Source organism: Triturus cristatus, chromosome 11 (genome assembly GCF_964204655.1).
Source record: "Triturus cristatus chromosome 11, aTriCri1.1, whole genome shotgun sequence".
Taxonomy (NCBI): domain Eukaryota; kingdom Metazoa; phylum Chordata; class Amphibia; order Caudata; family Salamandridae; genus Triturus; species Triturus cristatus.
In genome coordinates this window covers 615,571,030-615,585,077 of record NC_140594.1, presented here as the reverse complement: position 1 = coordinate 615,585,077, position 14,048 = coordinate 615,571,030, and the positions used below count along the sequence as shown (strand labels likewise).

Genomic DNA, 14,048 nt, shown 5'->3' with positions numbered 1-14,048 from the left:
TTAAGTCACAAAACTGTAATACTAAAAGAATCTCAAAATAAAGAAACACAAACATCAAGTTTGTGGAAAGAGAAAGCACGTTGAGGCAGCAATGGAAGATACATTTAAGGTGGGCGTGATATTGCCTGACGGAGATGCACCCACTGGGAGAATCCCGAACGCTTGTAAGCGCAAAGGCGGGGGGAGGGGCGGAGGCAGGGAGCAAGCAAGAGGAAAGACAGATGGCGCTGAAGGCTGGCGGTTCGCGCGTGCACGCTCGCGTGAACGCAAGCTTGTCGCCAGCCAGCAGCACTTTGAAAATTCACCTACTAAAGTCTCTCCGAGCAGCGCATGCGCGCTGACTCAGCGAGACCTAAAAAGGACACCTCTTACAGTTTATGTAATACAACACAGAAACTGAAGAACTTGTGGAATGCGAGATGTTTGCTGCCCTTTCAATGCCTCATGCTCGTCTTTGTTTATTGCTAATTGTTGGTCTTTTGGCCTTGCAGCAAACTGCAGCTGCTGGGCCTAATGGAAATCAAGAAGGAAAGGCTTGTGGGGAAGCAACGGGGAGAGGTTGGTGGAGTTAGTGGTAGCAATAGTGTTGGGGGGTCCAACGTCCAGAGAGAGCAAAACAGAGAGGGATGGTTAAAAGAAGCAAACGAGGAAGACAGCTGGAAACACAAGCACTCTCACGGAATGCTTAAACAAAAAGAAAAGGAATATGTTACTTACCCTGTAAGCATCTGTTCGTGGCATCCAGTGCTGTAGATTCACATACTCTTGAAAACAAGTGCTGGGCTCGGACGCTGTAAGTTGCTTTTCTTCGATGAAGTTTTTAGAGTTTCAAGGACTCCTCCACTGCATGTAGATGTGCATAGTCACTGACTCCAAAAGATTGTTTTTCATCCATTGGGTCACAGTAAGTTTGGAGTAGTGTGTTTTGGAAGAATAGTGACCATGCAAGTAGAAAGAATCAACTTCAAGAGAAAGATATCTGTACAACCACTGGCTTCTGGGGAGGACGGTGGGCCAAGGGAATCTACAGCACTACAAACAATAAACAAATGCTTACAGCGTAAGTAACATATTTCGTTCATAGCATGTCTGTCTGTAGGTACACATGCTCTGCACAGACTGAAAAGCAGAATTCCCCTAACCTGTGGCTATCCAGTGGGTGGAGCAGAAATAATGTCCTAATGACAGCTTCATCATATGTTCCCCAGGAAAGCCACAGTAGCTCTCTACTAGTGGTTAGAGAAAAGGTAGGTTTATTTTAATATAGCAGGTCTGGATACATTAACACCTGGCAATCCCTGCCTTTAAAATGGCGTGGCCTTTATGATGCTAGGAGAAAGCTACATACAACTGTTGCGTCATGAGAAAGGATTTGGTTCTGTTAATGTAATACATAAGAGCACGCTTTATGTCAAGCATGTGGGGTGAACTTTCAGCTACCAAGTCAGGTCATGAGATGAACACTGGATGCTCAATGGGTTGGTTAAGGACGAAAGTAGAGATTGGACATACTGGAACATCCTAAAAAAGTGTCCAGGACTGCAAAGTTTAAATTTATACAATGCATGATATTACATAGGGTTTACCTAACACCACGCCGCCTTCAGCAGATGTACCCAAATACACAACACCACTGCCCAAGATGCCAGTTGGTGGAAGCAGATTTGGTTCACATGTTATGGGCATGTCCGCACCTGAGTGGGTTCTGGGGAGAGGTCCGCCAGTGCGTAGAAACAACTACACGCTTGAGTATCGAGGACTCGCAATACTGTAAGAGTGCCTGCTGGGTCTCCGGAAGCGGACGGCCTCTCATAAAGTCCAACTCCGTTTCCTTGACCTTGCGGTTATTCTGGCAAAAAGGCCCATGACTATGAGATGGAAGTCGGCAAGACCACCTGCAGTATACAACTGGCACAGTGAAATGTTACGTTGGGGGGAGGGGGCTGAAAGTGCAGCTATCCGCCAGGAAGATGTACGGGGTTTACGTAAGAAGCAGGTATCTATGGAATGGGATGTTATGTTGGAAACATTTAAAAGTATAACCCCTGACCACACATCTAGTAATCCGAGCACACAATAGACCATTTCGGCGCCATGGTATGCAAGAACACGCTGTGTATCGGACCGGGTAAGGGGACATGATCATAATAGCCGGCAGACTCATGCTAATAACATAGGACGGTTAAACAATTCAATTTGGAACGCTGGTGGGAGATGGATTGGGGTTTTAGTTAGTTTACGTTAGTCAGGAGTTTATCCATAGCATAACCAACTGGACAAATTGGATGATCCCATGTACATGTTTACCTAATGTGAGATATACAGATTGTATAATGTATACTATACACTGCAGACAGGTGATGTTATATTTAAAAAATAAGATGTGTAACAATGTAGTCATGGAAATGTGATAATACTTTGTATTGGAAGTTAATGGAAAACTAATAAAGTATGTTTAAAAAAAAGGACGAAAGGAGTGACCACTTTGGGCAAAATTTTTGGATTCTTTCTAACACGCACTTTGCCCTTATGGACTGGTAAAAATGGTTCTTGGATAGTGAGGGCCTGCAATTCGCTGATGCATCTGAGTGAGGTGATTGCGATGAGAAAGGCAACGTTCCAAGAGAGGAACTGCGGGGGGCATGCATGCAGGAGCTCAAAGGATGGCCCTATGAGCACGATGAGGACAATGCTAAGGTTCCAAACTGTGCATGAAGCAGCCTACGTGGGATTATCCACTAAATTCCCTCCTTAAAGGCTTTGATAACAAGGATTTTGAAGCGAGAAGAGTTTTTTCTGTTCTGCATGTATGCCGCAAAAGCGTCTATGTGTCGCCTGACTGATGTATATACCAACATAGACATTTGAAGGTGTAAGAGATAACAAATCATTTCCTACACTGTAGGGATGAGTTGATTAATGTTGTTTGGGGTAGACGCAGTGCAAGAAACATTTCAAACTAGCAGCGTAGCAGGTGCATGTGGTGGGCCTATGGGCTTTTATGAATATGCCCATGCTCTCTGGAGGCATCCCAAGGTAACCAAACGCTATGACTTCAGGAACGAGATCGCTAGGTTTAGCTGTCTTTGGCCTGGGTGCCTGACCTTGTCATGTTCTTGAGTGAGAATGTCTGGCCTGCTATGAAGGTTCTTGTAATGGACATCTTGAGCAGGGTTGAGAGACATGGTTGTCTGGAACTACCAGGATGAGGTACGTTTGCCTCAGCTCCCTGACCACTTACGGAATTAGTGGGAGAGGAAGAAAAGTGTAGGTAAGATCCCTGACCAGTTCATCCACACAGTATTGCCTTAGACTGGGGGTGTGGAAATCTGGCAGCAAAGTTTCAGCATTTTGTGTTTTTTGCTGTGTCAAAAAGGTCTAGGTCTGTGGTACCTCACCTGCAGAAGTAAGGAAGCAGAAATTGTGGGTGGAGTTCCTACTCGTGGACTTGTTGCTGCGTCCTACTGAGCAGGTCTGGGAAGTCGCCGCCCACTCCCGGTAGGTACTCTGCCAGGAGATGAACTTGGTGTTGGGTGGCTCAGCGCCAAATTTGTTCAGGTAGGGCTGACAGGGGAGGTGATTGTGTGCCTCTCAGCTTCTGCAGAAAGAACATGGCGGGCAATTTGCCGATACGCACTAGGATTAAGTTGCCTTGAATCTGAAGGAGAAAGGCTTTGAGTGTTTAATGGCTAACTGCTCGAAGTGGTTCAAGTGGAGACCCCGTAGAATAGATAGTGTCAACAGATCTTGGACTGTCATGTTGTTTGGGTGTGCCTCCTAGCTGGATAGGGATAGGTCCATGATGATGGTCACATGCAGGACCGTGTCTGCGAAGGGACTGCCCTGCAACAGGTTGTTGCTGTTTCACCACTGCACAGAGTGATGGGTGCTGGCCCTTACCAACACTAGATCTTCCATGTGAACCTTCACTTGTGACCATTCGCTCGAGAGGCACTCTCAGACGCATAACAATCCTAGTGTGGAGCACTATAGAAATGCATGAGGCCATCATTCGGACAGTGGCGACTCCTGCGCCATGACAGAGGAGCGGTGCCACCCTGCCAGCAGCTGCAAAACTGGAAAAACAAAACGATAATAACACAGGTTTACTATTGTTTTATTTTGAGCACAAACGAGTTTTGGGGGCAAGGCAGATGGAGGAGGAGTGGTGTCAGTGCGCATGTCGGATTGGCTTGCCGTCTCAGGACAGCCAAGAAGACTTGCGCACTGAAGCCGTCTCCAATCCAGCTGCTTTGCCGGGTTGGAGACAGCAAAGCACAGGCTCCCAGTCTCTCTGGGAGCGCAAATTCACAATGCTCAGGCCAATCCTGATGCTGCTTTCAAACATGAGAGCAATGCCAGGATTGGACGCAGGGAAGCATGTGCAGTGCAGCAGCAGAAGAGCACCGAGTAGGCGATGCGGCGAGAAGCAGGTAAGCGGTTTTATTTTTTTCGTGGTTTCCCTTTCTTTTTAGGTGGTCAGCTACCACCACTAAACAATAGGTGAAGACCTTTGGAGCTGTGGTGACTCCGAAAGGCAGCACTTTGAGCTTGAAGTGAAGGGTGTGCCGATGAGCTGAATGTGGAAGTAGGCGCACTTGAGGTCGAGGGTTGCCATGAAGTCGCCTTGCTGCAGCAGGGGAGTGACATCCTTTAGGGTGACAATCAGGAAGTGTTCTGACAGCATGCATCTATTAAGAGGATGGAGGTTGAGGATTGGTCTAAGGGATCCATCCTTCTTGGGGATGAGGAAGAATATGAAATAGACGCCTTTGTCATGGTGTTTTGCAAGGTACTGGCTCTATAACTCTTTTTGACAAAAGCGCCTGATGCTCCTCCTGAAGCAGTGTGAGATGTGTAGGGCTAAGGGTGTTGATCCAATAGGTGGTGTTTGATGGCGTGGTAATGAGCTCTAGGCAGTAGCCGTGCTTGGCAATGGACAAGACCCAACGGTTTGAGGTGATCTCCTCCCAACAGGGAAGAAATCCCTTAAGTCTCACCCTAACAAGCGTTGTGTGATCAGGGGGATGCAGAGCAAATTGGGGGTGCCTATGCCTCTACCCTTAGAAATGTTCCCTTCAACAGAGCCTTGCGTGAAACCTCTGCCACCCTGCTGGTGATATCCCTGTTGCGGACTGTGGTAGGACTTGGAAGGTTCTGGGACGTGGGTTTGGAGCCTCCTCTGGATTGTTGCCTTCGAAAGGAGCGCCTGACAGAGGGGACCTGTAAGGTGCCAATTGCCTTTGTGGTCATGTGTCTTTTATAATTGTTTCAAGCATTGCGTCAACCTGTGCTCCCCATCGAACAGCAGGTTGACAAGGTGCTGTTGTACATCCGGCTTGAAACTACATAGGCACAGCAAGGAGTGGTGCCGTAAAAAAACTGAGGTGTTCACTCCCTTTGCAGTAGTATGAGCCACATCTAAGGCACACCTAATGCTGCCATTAGAGATGACCTTGCCTTCCTATACCAACTCTTTTGCCCCTTACGGTACTGATCAGGGAGGTGGTGTGGTGCCGTAAAAAAACTGAGGTGTTCACTCCCTTTGCAGTAGTATGAGCCACATCTAAGGCACACCTAATGCTGCCATTAGAGATGACCTTGCCTTCCTATACCAACTCTTTTGCCCCTTACGGTACTGATCAGGGAGGTGCTGCAAGTGCTCCTCCATCTAATGTACCTAGAAAAGAGGCCTAATTAGTTGGCCATGCGCTAATGGGAAGCCGCACCTACAGCTACTCTTTTTCCAACAGTATCGATTTGCTTACCCTCCTTGTCAGGAGGTGGAGCATTCCTGGTGGCTTGGGCTGCTGCTCATTTTCTAGCAGTGGTAACCACTAACTAGCGAGTCAGGTGGGACATGACCCCTGATGTAGAGGAAGTCCAAGGGAGCTGGTTAGTATTTTTTCCCAGTGTGTGGCATAACCACACAAGATTTGACTTGCTCTTTAAATATGTCGGGAAAGGATATGATCATTCCCTTAAGCACTGGGACGTACTGCACAGAACCACATTGTCTTCAGAAAGGAGTCCTGTTCGTCAGGTGTGGTTCACCAGTCCACCTTGTGGTCAGCAACCTCATGTTGGATAATGCTGTGGTACGTCCAGAGAGGCCCATGAGTTTCTGATGGTTGGACTTCCTCAGTGGCCACCTTGTGTTTCTGGGGCAGGAGCTTGTCTGATTCCGGAAATTTGTCTGTGCCCGAGTGGATGACAATTTTTCTTTGTTTCTCGTCCAGCTCATGCTGAAGCCTCTCAATGATGGTGCAGTCCTAGACATCATGAGTGACAGGCTTCTATGAAGATGATGGCTTGTGCGCTGACAATGGTTTGGGCCCTGAGGGTGGAGTTGGCACTGATGGCAGCTTCAGCTGTGAGGGCAGTTATTGCCTTGGGGCCTTTGAAGGTACAAACGATTTGGACAGCTTGATGCTGATGGGAGTCTTCGGGGTTGGGACCGGTTGATGTTCGAGGGCTTTGGTTGAGACTGTCCTCTGCTACGAGGCATTGGTTTGGTGTCGGCCAGCGGTTGAGGGCGATGGTGCATCAGAAGGTGGTGGCGGTTTTGGCACTGTGCTTGATGCTGTCCCTCGAAAGTGCCTTGCTCAACTTTGACATATGGCTGCTTATGAGGCATTTTGGGCACTTGCGCATTGACAGTACTTACATGTGTTGTGAACTTCACATGTGATCAGGAGAAGACCGAGGAGGATGGTGCGTCCTCAGACGCTTCTTCTTCTTCCTCCAGGAAGAACTCCTCGCTGGACTCCGAGGCATCGGAGTCAAAGTGTTCGGGGCTGGGCTGGTGGTACGGGAGCTTAAGCAACTTACCCAATGCCTTCTCCTGTTCTTCTTCAGCGCCCAGGGGATCAGATTCAACAAAGATCTCAGGCATCTGCAAAGCTGACTGTGTAATTCTGTGGTGTGCCCACCGTTGGTATCGACGCTGATGTAAGATCTTCTTGCTGCAGAACGCGGAGCAGCAGTCACAGCAGCTTTTGTTGTGATCCAGTGAGAGCCAGAAGTGGCAGATGGAATGGAGGTCGGCCCAGGGATACTTAGGGTGACACTGAGGACATCTGTTCCATTACCTTCATTCTCAAAAGCATGTTGTGGGCTTGTGGGCTCTGAGGGCCAATAGGCCCGGACTCTTGTCAATGGGACCGGAGGCTGGAACCAGCGTCACAAGTCAAAAAAGTATTGAAGAGTCTTCAAGCAATAGAGCTGAAGTTAGTGAACTCGAGGCCGTGGTGAGTACCTTCAGACTTGTCAAAACAGGGAGAAAGCTGGATCTTGTCCAAGCCCGATGGCAGGGAAAACCAATCCAAAAATGGAGTCTGTGGCCATGCATGTCAACAGAGGAGGAGTCACATAGACCACGTAAATTAAAGGACTTCTCCAAAAAAAAAAAACAACTTGCTTGAACCCAACACTAGATGGCAGGAGTATGCAGAGCATGTGTATCTAAAACTACGCATGCCATGATATAAACAAGTAGTTTCATAAAAACGAGCAGAGGAAGCAAAGAAGCCAGCCAATCTAAGAGATGATAAAGAGGTTACGCTCCAGGGGAGGGACAAACACAAGACAGACAGGATTAAACAAGGGAAGTCATTGAACAGAAAACAAGGAAATTAGAGCCACTAGACAGTCTAATAATAATAAGCAATGGGCGGACTGCAAGTCCCTGTACATTCTTGGTAAGCCCACCCACCATATGTCTTTCCCGACGAGACAGCTTGCGCTGTCTGGTAGGTTCGACCTACAAAGGTACGGACAATTAAAGCTCCACCTTCTACGTACATTGAGAAAACATTCACACCCCCCACTATTACTGTTGCAGGGTTGATCAGAGAAAACACATCACTTCAGTCATAGTGTCTCTGCACTCATTCCATCTTGAAGCAATATTTACTGGCAAGACAGTGATCCTGACCTATATCAAGGAAATCCACGACAACCTCACAGGCTACCTGGCATAAAATGCTCACCACATCCAGGGGCTCGTGCACTCTGTGCAGCAATAACATTCCACACTTTAAAGCATGGAGCAAATAGAGAAAAAGACCTCTTCAACAATCCTTCCCCTGAATGTATCACAAAACTGTGGAACACAGAAGCAGTTGCACTTTGCTGACCTGAAAACTTAAACATATCAGTAAAGAACTCACATCTCTCCTCTTAAGGATACACATAGGAAACGAAGAACACTCATCCATGCCATACAACGAGCTGTAAAATTGTGGGTTTTTTAAAAAGTATAAAGCAGCAGTGTCCAACTGAGGTTCAGGAAACCCCATTCAATGCCAGATTTTAAGAATAACCACTATGTGACTTAGTTCCATTTAGATTGGCTTTATCTATTTCTTTTTTATTGAAATCCTGAAATGTGTAAAATGCACACTCAGGCACACAAAGTACACACTACAAAAAGTGACACAAATATACACAGACAGCCACTCCCTTGAGAGGCAAACACAACAATTCAGCCACTAGTCCACACACATGTGCACCTGATACACACCTGCTGCACAACCAACTAACAGCTCATCTCGAGTCAGTTTTACTGTTAACTAAAACCTTTTTTCCTCAATGAACAAACCATAAGGTTCAACTGCACTATATTACTGCTGCCCATATTTTCGAGAATTCAACTCTACCGTCTTTCTTAATTCAGGGCCTATGAAAAGGTATAACCCACTCACTACTAACAGGAACATTTCTGGACAAGAAGGGCCTCATTTAGAGTTGACTTATAATGGAAGCTTCTCTGAGTGATTTCTGGGGGAAATGCAAACTCTGGAGGAAAACCAATGGTGGTATTTGATTGAATATATTGTCCCTATGGTGGAGACGTACTGTGGTTAAATCTCCTTCAGATGTTACACCTTCTCCAGAAATCAAAGAATGCTTCATTACGACCCAAAACTAAACCAGGCCACAACCCCCCAGCAATGACTACTAAAATAAGGTATGCTTACGCAGTCGCTTTAGCTAATTACGGGTCAATTTCCGACTTAGCAGATCAAGTCAATTTACTTTAACAAGAGGCTACAAAAACCTTGTTTGATAATTATTGCAGCTAGATCTCTGAATACCGGTTTCAGAGAAGGTATGGCTAAGCTGCAGCTGTACTTAGCACTAACAAGGAGCTAGTTTTGTCTGTTCAGTTCCAAGAGGTCACTTATTGGCAAAGGTTACACTCCGTAAAACACCCTCCTAACATGGCAACAAATGCCTGTATACATTTCAGTATATGTTCCTAGAGACAAAGTGCACCATTCACACAATTTTGTGCTGCCACCATCAAACTACTACACAACCAAAAACACAATACCACAACACACATGGACAGCCAGACCTATATCTATCGACAAGATGACTTCTGGATCATGCCCCCACGGAAGGGGCAGAACATTCATCTCAAAGTAGGCATCACTTCAGAACAAGGCTCAGGAGCGAATGTGTTGTCCTGTCAATTAGGAAAGAAACAATTGTGCCAGAGTGAGCTGAACAGAGGGAGGAGTCAGCTTACCACTTTTCCTGAATGGACACCAGCGACGTTCTCTTCCTAATGTGGAAACCAATTCTGTTACTTAAGGGAGAAGGGGAGAGCAGTCAACGCCAACAGTAAGGGTTTGGGAAATGTTGGAAGATAATCTGATTGGGAGACACTTGGCCAAAGCAAGCAATGACAAGACTTCATCACAACATTTTGTGGTATCACCTACTAAGCACAGAACCTTTAAAGAAAGAACATTTAGAAATGTGGATGTTTTTTAACACTAAACATGGAACTTCTCCTTAAATTAGAATGCTAGTATCTCCTGCGGGTGACCTGCGATACCTATCTATCTACATGTCACATTTAAGGACTCCATGTTCTCACCTTAGGATAAATGTACCAACAGGTCTCACTAAAGCAACACTCAAAAGTGTTTTCAGGCACTGAACACGAATGCAATATAGTTTTCCATGCAGATGGATACATTATGGATTCAGTGTACATGTTCCTAATGGACACGACATGTAGAGACTAAATGACTGTAATACTGGAAACTGAGGCATTTTCATGACATTGTATCCTGCAGACCAGAGGGGGGCTCAAACTATTGGCTTCAGCATGGACAAGTACCCAGTGAGGGTGTGTATAAGCCACATTAAGGACTGCACAGTCCACTGTCCTAGCCACAGAATACATCAACCAAATGATATTTCATGGACTAGTTTTGGGGCTTAAGTCCTGCAGCAGTATGGGAATTAGCACCACTTGGCCCGATAGTCTTTTTATGGCCTCTCCTGTTTTTGTTCCCTCAGTGCAAGGGGCAATCTGATAGTGAAGGTGCGCCAATCATTTTTGCGTATGATCCACCAGAAGAGGACAAGTTTCTGATAGCCTGGCTAAACCTAAAATACACCCTCATCAATGGAGGAAGGTGACTACTGCCCCCTCACAGCAGGGTATAAGGAGTCAGGGGTTGGCAAATGCACCCCTGTGTGTCATTGGCACAGGTTTATTGTCCCCCCCTGGTGTAATTTAACCAGTGCCTCTCTTAACCAGGACCTTGCTTCCACCTAGCACATGTCATGTTTGCTGTGTGTGCAGAGGCATTACAGATGTGTTGGGTCCATGTGCGTGGTGTTCTTTAAAGGACATGATTGTTGCACAGAATGGTGCTTCCCCTTCAGATCAGCTTTGTCCTCACCAGATGAAACAACCTACCTATTCCTCCCACTTAGGCCTGCACCTTAAAACCCCCATAAAAGTCTATGGTGAGCAGGGAATGGACAAACCCATCCTGCCAGGTCCATGCCATCTGTTCCTCAACATTACTCAAGCTCCTCTTCATCCGGTGTCATGTCGAGCATCACATAGTAAAGAACAGGCCTGACCTCTGGTAAAGGTTTCTTGAAATGCACATCCTTTGTCCAGTTAGTAGTTGACTCCTCTCTTCCACTGAATGAAAGCATTAACATATGTATGCTGGTCTATTTTAGAATTTTGGAGATAGTTCAAATTCTAAAGGATGCTTGACTTGTGGTTGGCACAGGTCATCTGCCAATGATTACCCCAAATTTAGGTGAATCCCTTTTGATGTCAGTAATATGTATTTTGTCTGGAATTCAAGAAGTTGTGATACAGCAGCACCGATGGATGTTTTATTTGTTGCTGTTTACCTTAAGGCTATGAACATTCCTAGGACTATGGCTGAAGCTTGGTGCTTTCACTTGCCCTTGCCCTTGAAGAAGAGGGATCTGTACTTCCGGTGCATGCACAGGTGCTGACCCTTGATTATGAGGACAGCCGCAAGGCCAAGTTAACTGAAGCCTTCTAGGAGCCTGTCTTGAGGAAGTGAGCTGCCCTAGAGCCACAAGAACATTGCAGTCCTGCCTATCAGAACTGAACTGAAGACCTCTGCTTTGTAAGAAGATCCACGGACCTACAGAAGTGGTGCGCCTGCATTACGGCAACTCACACTGCACTATCCCTGACTTTGGGAGTGCTAGTGAAGGCACTCTTTGAATGCCTCAGTTGAATACATATAACTTTTACATTACTTTATAAGCCTTATATTTGTAACCTGTTGGCTAAAACTGGTCACCCTGAGCCCATAACTATTTGAACCATCTTCTAGGTCTGAGGGTCTAGAGGATATCACATTGACACGTCATGTTTGGATCTGAAACCTACACCAGTTTCCCCATTACAACTGGTGGGCCTAGCGGGTACCAGCGCCCTGTGCACAACCCTGCCAACTGAAAATCCAGACCATTACAAGCTATTTTCGAGATACAGACCCTTAAAACGTTATACTCCTATGGGCTTACACTTGGTCCTAGAACATTTTAGACATCAGTAAGGCCCCAGTCTGAAGTTTGTCTCTGGAGACCAGTTGGAGATAAAATTGGACTTTCTGTGATCTGTGTCTAGTGCCCTCTTTTGTATGACCTCTAGAGCCTGGAAATTACGACTCTGACCAAGTCACTTGGACACCCTAAAACTATTATTTCCTCACAAGTCAGAATTCCATTTCAGTTTGAGATTGCGGGGTTCGGTATTTCAAATACAAGCAGCCTAGGTTCAGGCCAGGCCATGCCTCACAGGTTAATGTTGAACACTTCATTCCATCAAGTAGCATCCCATTTAAGGTATTTGTGTTTGTTTGCCAACACTCAATCCCAAGCCAAGCCACTCCTTCACAGTATGCTACAAACAACCCAAATTCCCATCTCTGCAACATTACCTCCATTCTTTGGCCATGAATGGAACTGAGGTTCTCCTCCATTGGGCAAAGTCTTCGGTGCATCCAAGAACTCAAAATTCAGAGTGTTCGACCCATCATACCTCACCACGTGCACCTATGGTGGAGGAGAGCAAGAGAGAGAGCGGATAAAGCCATAAGAATGACAACGGGCATTTTTGAATAAAGTTGGTTTGTTTAAAATGTTAAGTTGTGTTTGTATATATTTATGTATATCCTGAGGGAGAATTGAATTTGCTGACTTTTGCACTTGGAATGAAGTTACTTGAGAGATTTGTGGAAAAAGAATAAAATGGAACTTTGCCAAAAAAGGTATTCTTGAGCTGCCGTGTAGAAGGTCGTAAAGGACAACAACGTTGTTTGCAGATATATATCTATACATATTACCTACTGGTGGTCGCCAGCAGGTAGTTATTGTTAGTACCTAGTTTCCATATGAAAAGCGTTTTGCTAATAACTTTGGCGCCATTTGACGTATCTTCACAAAATTTTCAAAACTAGTGTGCCAGTCACTTCAGCTGCTTTTTGGAAAGTTTAGGGGCGATTCGTCAAGCGGAGGCTCAAGAAAAAGGGAGGCTCCCAAAACCAGTTTATTCCATGCACTTTTTCATGAGGATTTTACACACAAATACAGCCCAAACTGCTGAACGGAATTACATCAAATTTGGCAGAAAGCTAGACCTTGGTCCAGAAAGATCTCTTTTTGTAATTTAGTGTAAATTATTCAGTAATTTTTAATTAATAAAAAAAATAGATTATGTATATCTAGAGATGTGGAGGGTCGGCGGAGCCGACAAATATCATGCTGAGATCTGATTGGCTGCTATCACTTCATCTAGGAAGTGGTGAGAGACATCTTCGGACTTGGGACTAACCCTAGTCACAAGAAAAATGTAAAAATAAACACAAGCGTGCAGGGTAGGAATACCCTGCAAACCCTCCCCCCCCCCCCCCCCAGGCCTGGTGATCGGGTCGCACAAGGACTTCTTTGTCTGGGGCCAAAACTGCTTTTTTTTTTTTATTTTGCAATGAATTCATGGATCTGCAGCTAATAAAAAGAAGGGAAAAAAAGTGGTGTCCAGCACTTGTGTGTTTTTTAGTCCCAGGGGAGGGGGGGGGGAATGTTTACATTAATATAGGGGAGGGTGGCACATGTTGCCCCCTTCACGAGCTAATTTCGGCCATGGGGACCCCATCCCCCGAGGCCCGGCCTTATAAAAAAAAGTGGAAGGCGACACATGACCCCCCTACCAGGCTGATTTCGGCCTGGGGACCCCATTCCAAGAGGCCAGGCTGTAGGTAAAAAAGGGGCAAGCAGTACCCCCTTCCCAGGCCGATTTCGGCCCCGGGGACCACATTACCCAGGGTCAACTGCAATTACAAAGGAGAGGGGGTGCCCGACCCACCTCCTGGAGCCATTATTGCCAGGACTAGCTCCTGCTATGTCCTGGGGTGCCCACCCGGGAGACATAGCGGTTTGCCTGTCTGAACTGGTGCGGGCAGGGAAACCTGTGTTTGTTCTCACTTGGCGGGAGCAACTTCAAAACTCCCGCCAAGTGACAGCAAACACGAAGTCTGCTCCCAGATTGAGGGAGCTTTAAAAATGCTCCCACCAGCAGAGAGCGGACTTTAAATCATTCGTGTTTTTAAAAAGGTGCAATATAAAACTAACTGGACTGTGCTGCATTGTCTTGTTTCAATGAAATGCTTCTAACCTCTCATCTCTTCATCAAAACCTGCTTTTTGTAATGTGTTTGAAACATGACACTAAAAACAGAATATCCT

The 14,048-nt window shown here is 46.0% G+C and overlaps 1 protein-coding gene across 8 annotated transcripts in view; it reads right to left on the bottom strand.

Annotated features, from left to right (window-relative positions):
• Window positions 1-14,048, bottom strand: part of SORBS3 (sorbin and SH3 domain containing 3) — a 328,992-nt gene that overhangs the window by 140,669 nt on the left and 174,275 nt on the right. For all 8 annotated transcript variants that reach the window (XM_085633985.1, XM_085633983.1, XM_085633981.1 and 5 more), the window contains one exon: window positions 12,246-12,360. In XM_085633985.1, the coding sequence (XP_085490111.1) occupies window positions 12,246-12,360 (115 nt within the window). The remainder of the gene's footprint in view (window positions 1-12,245; window positions 12,361-14,048) is intronic.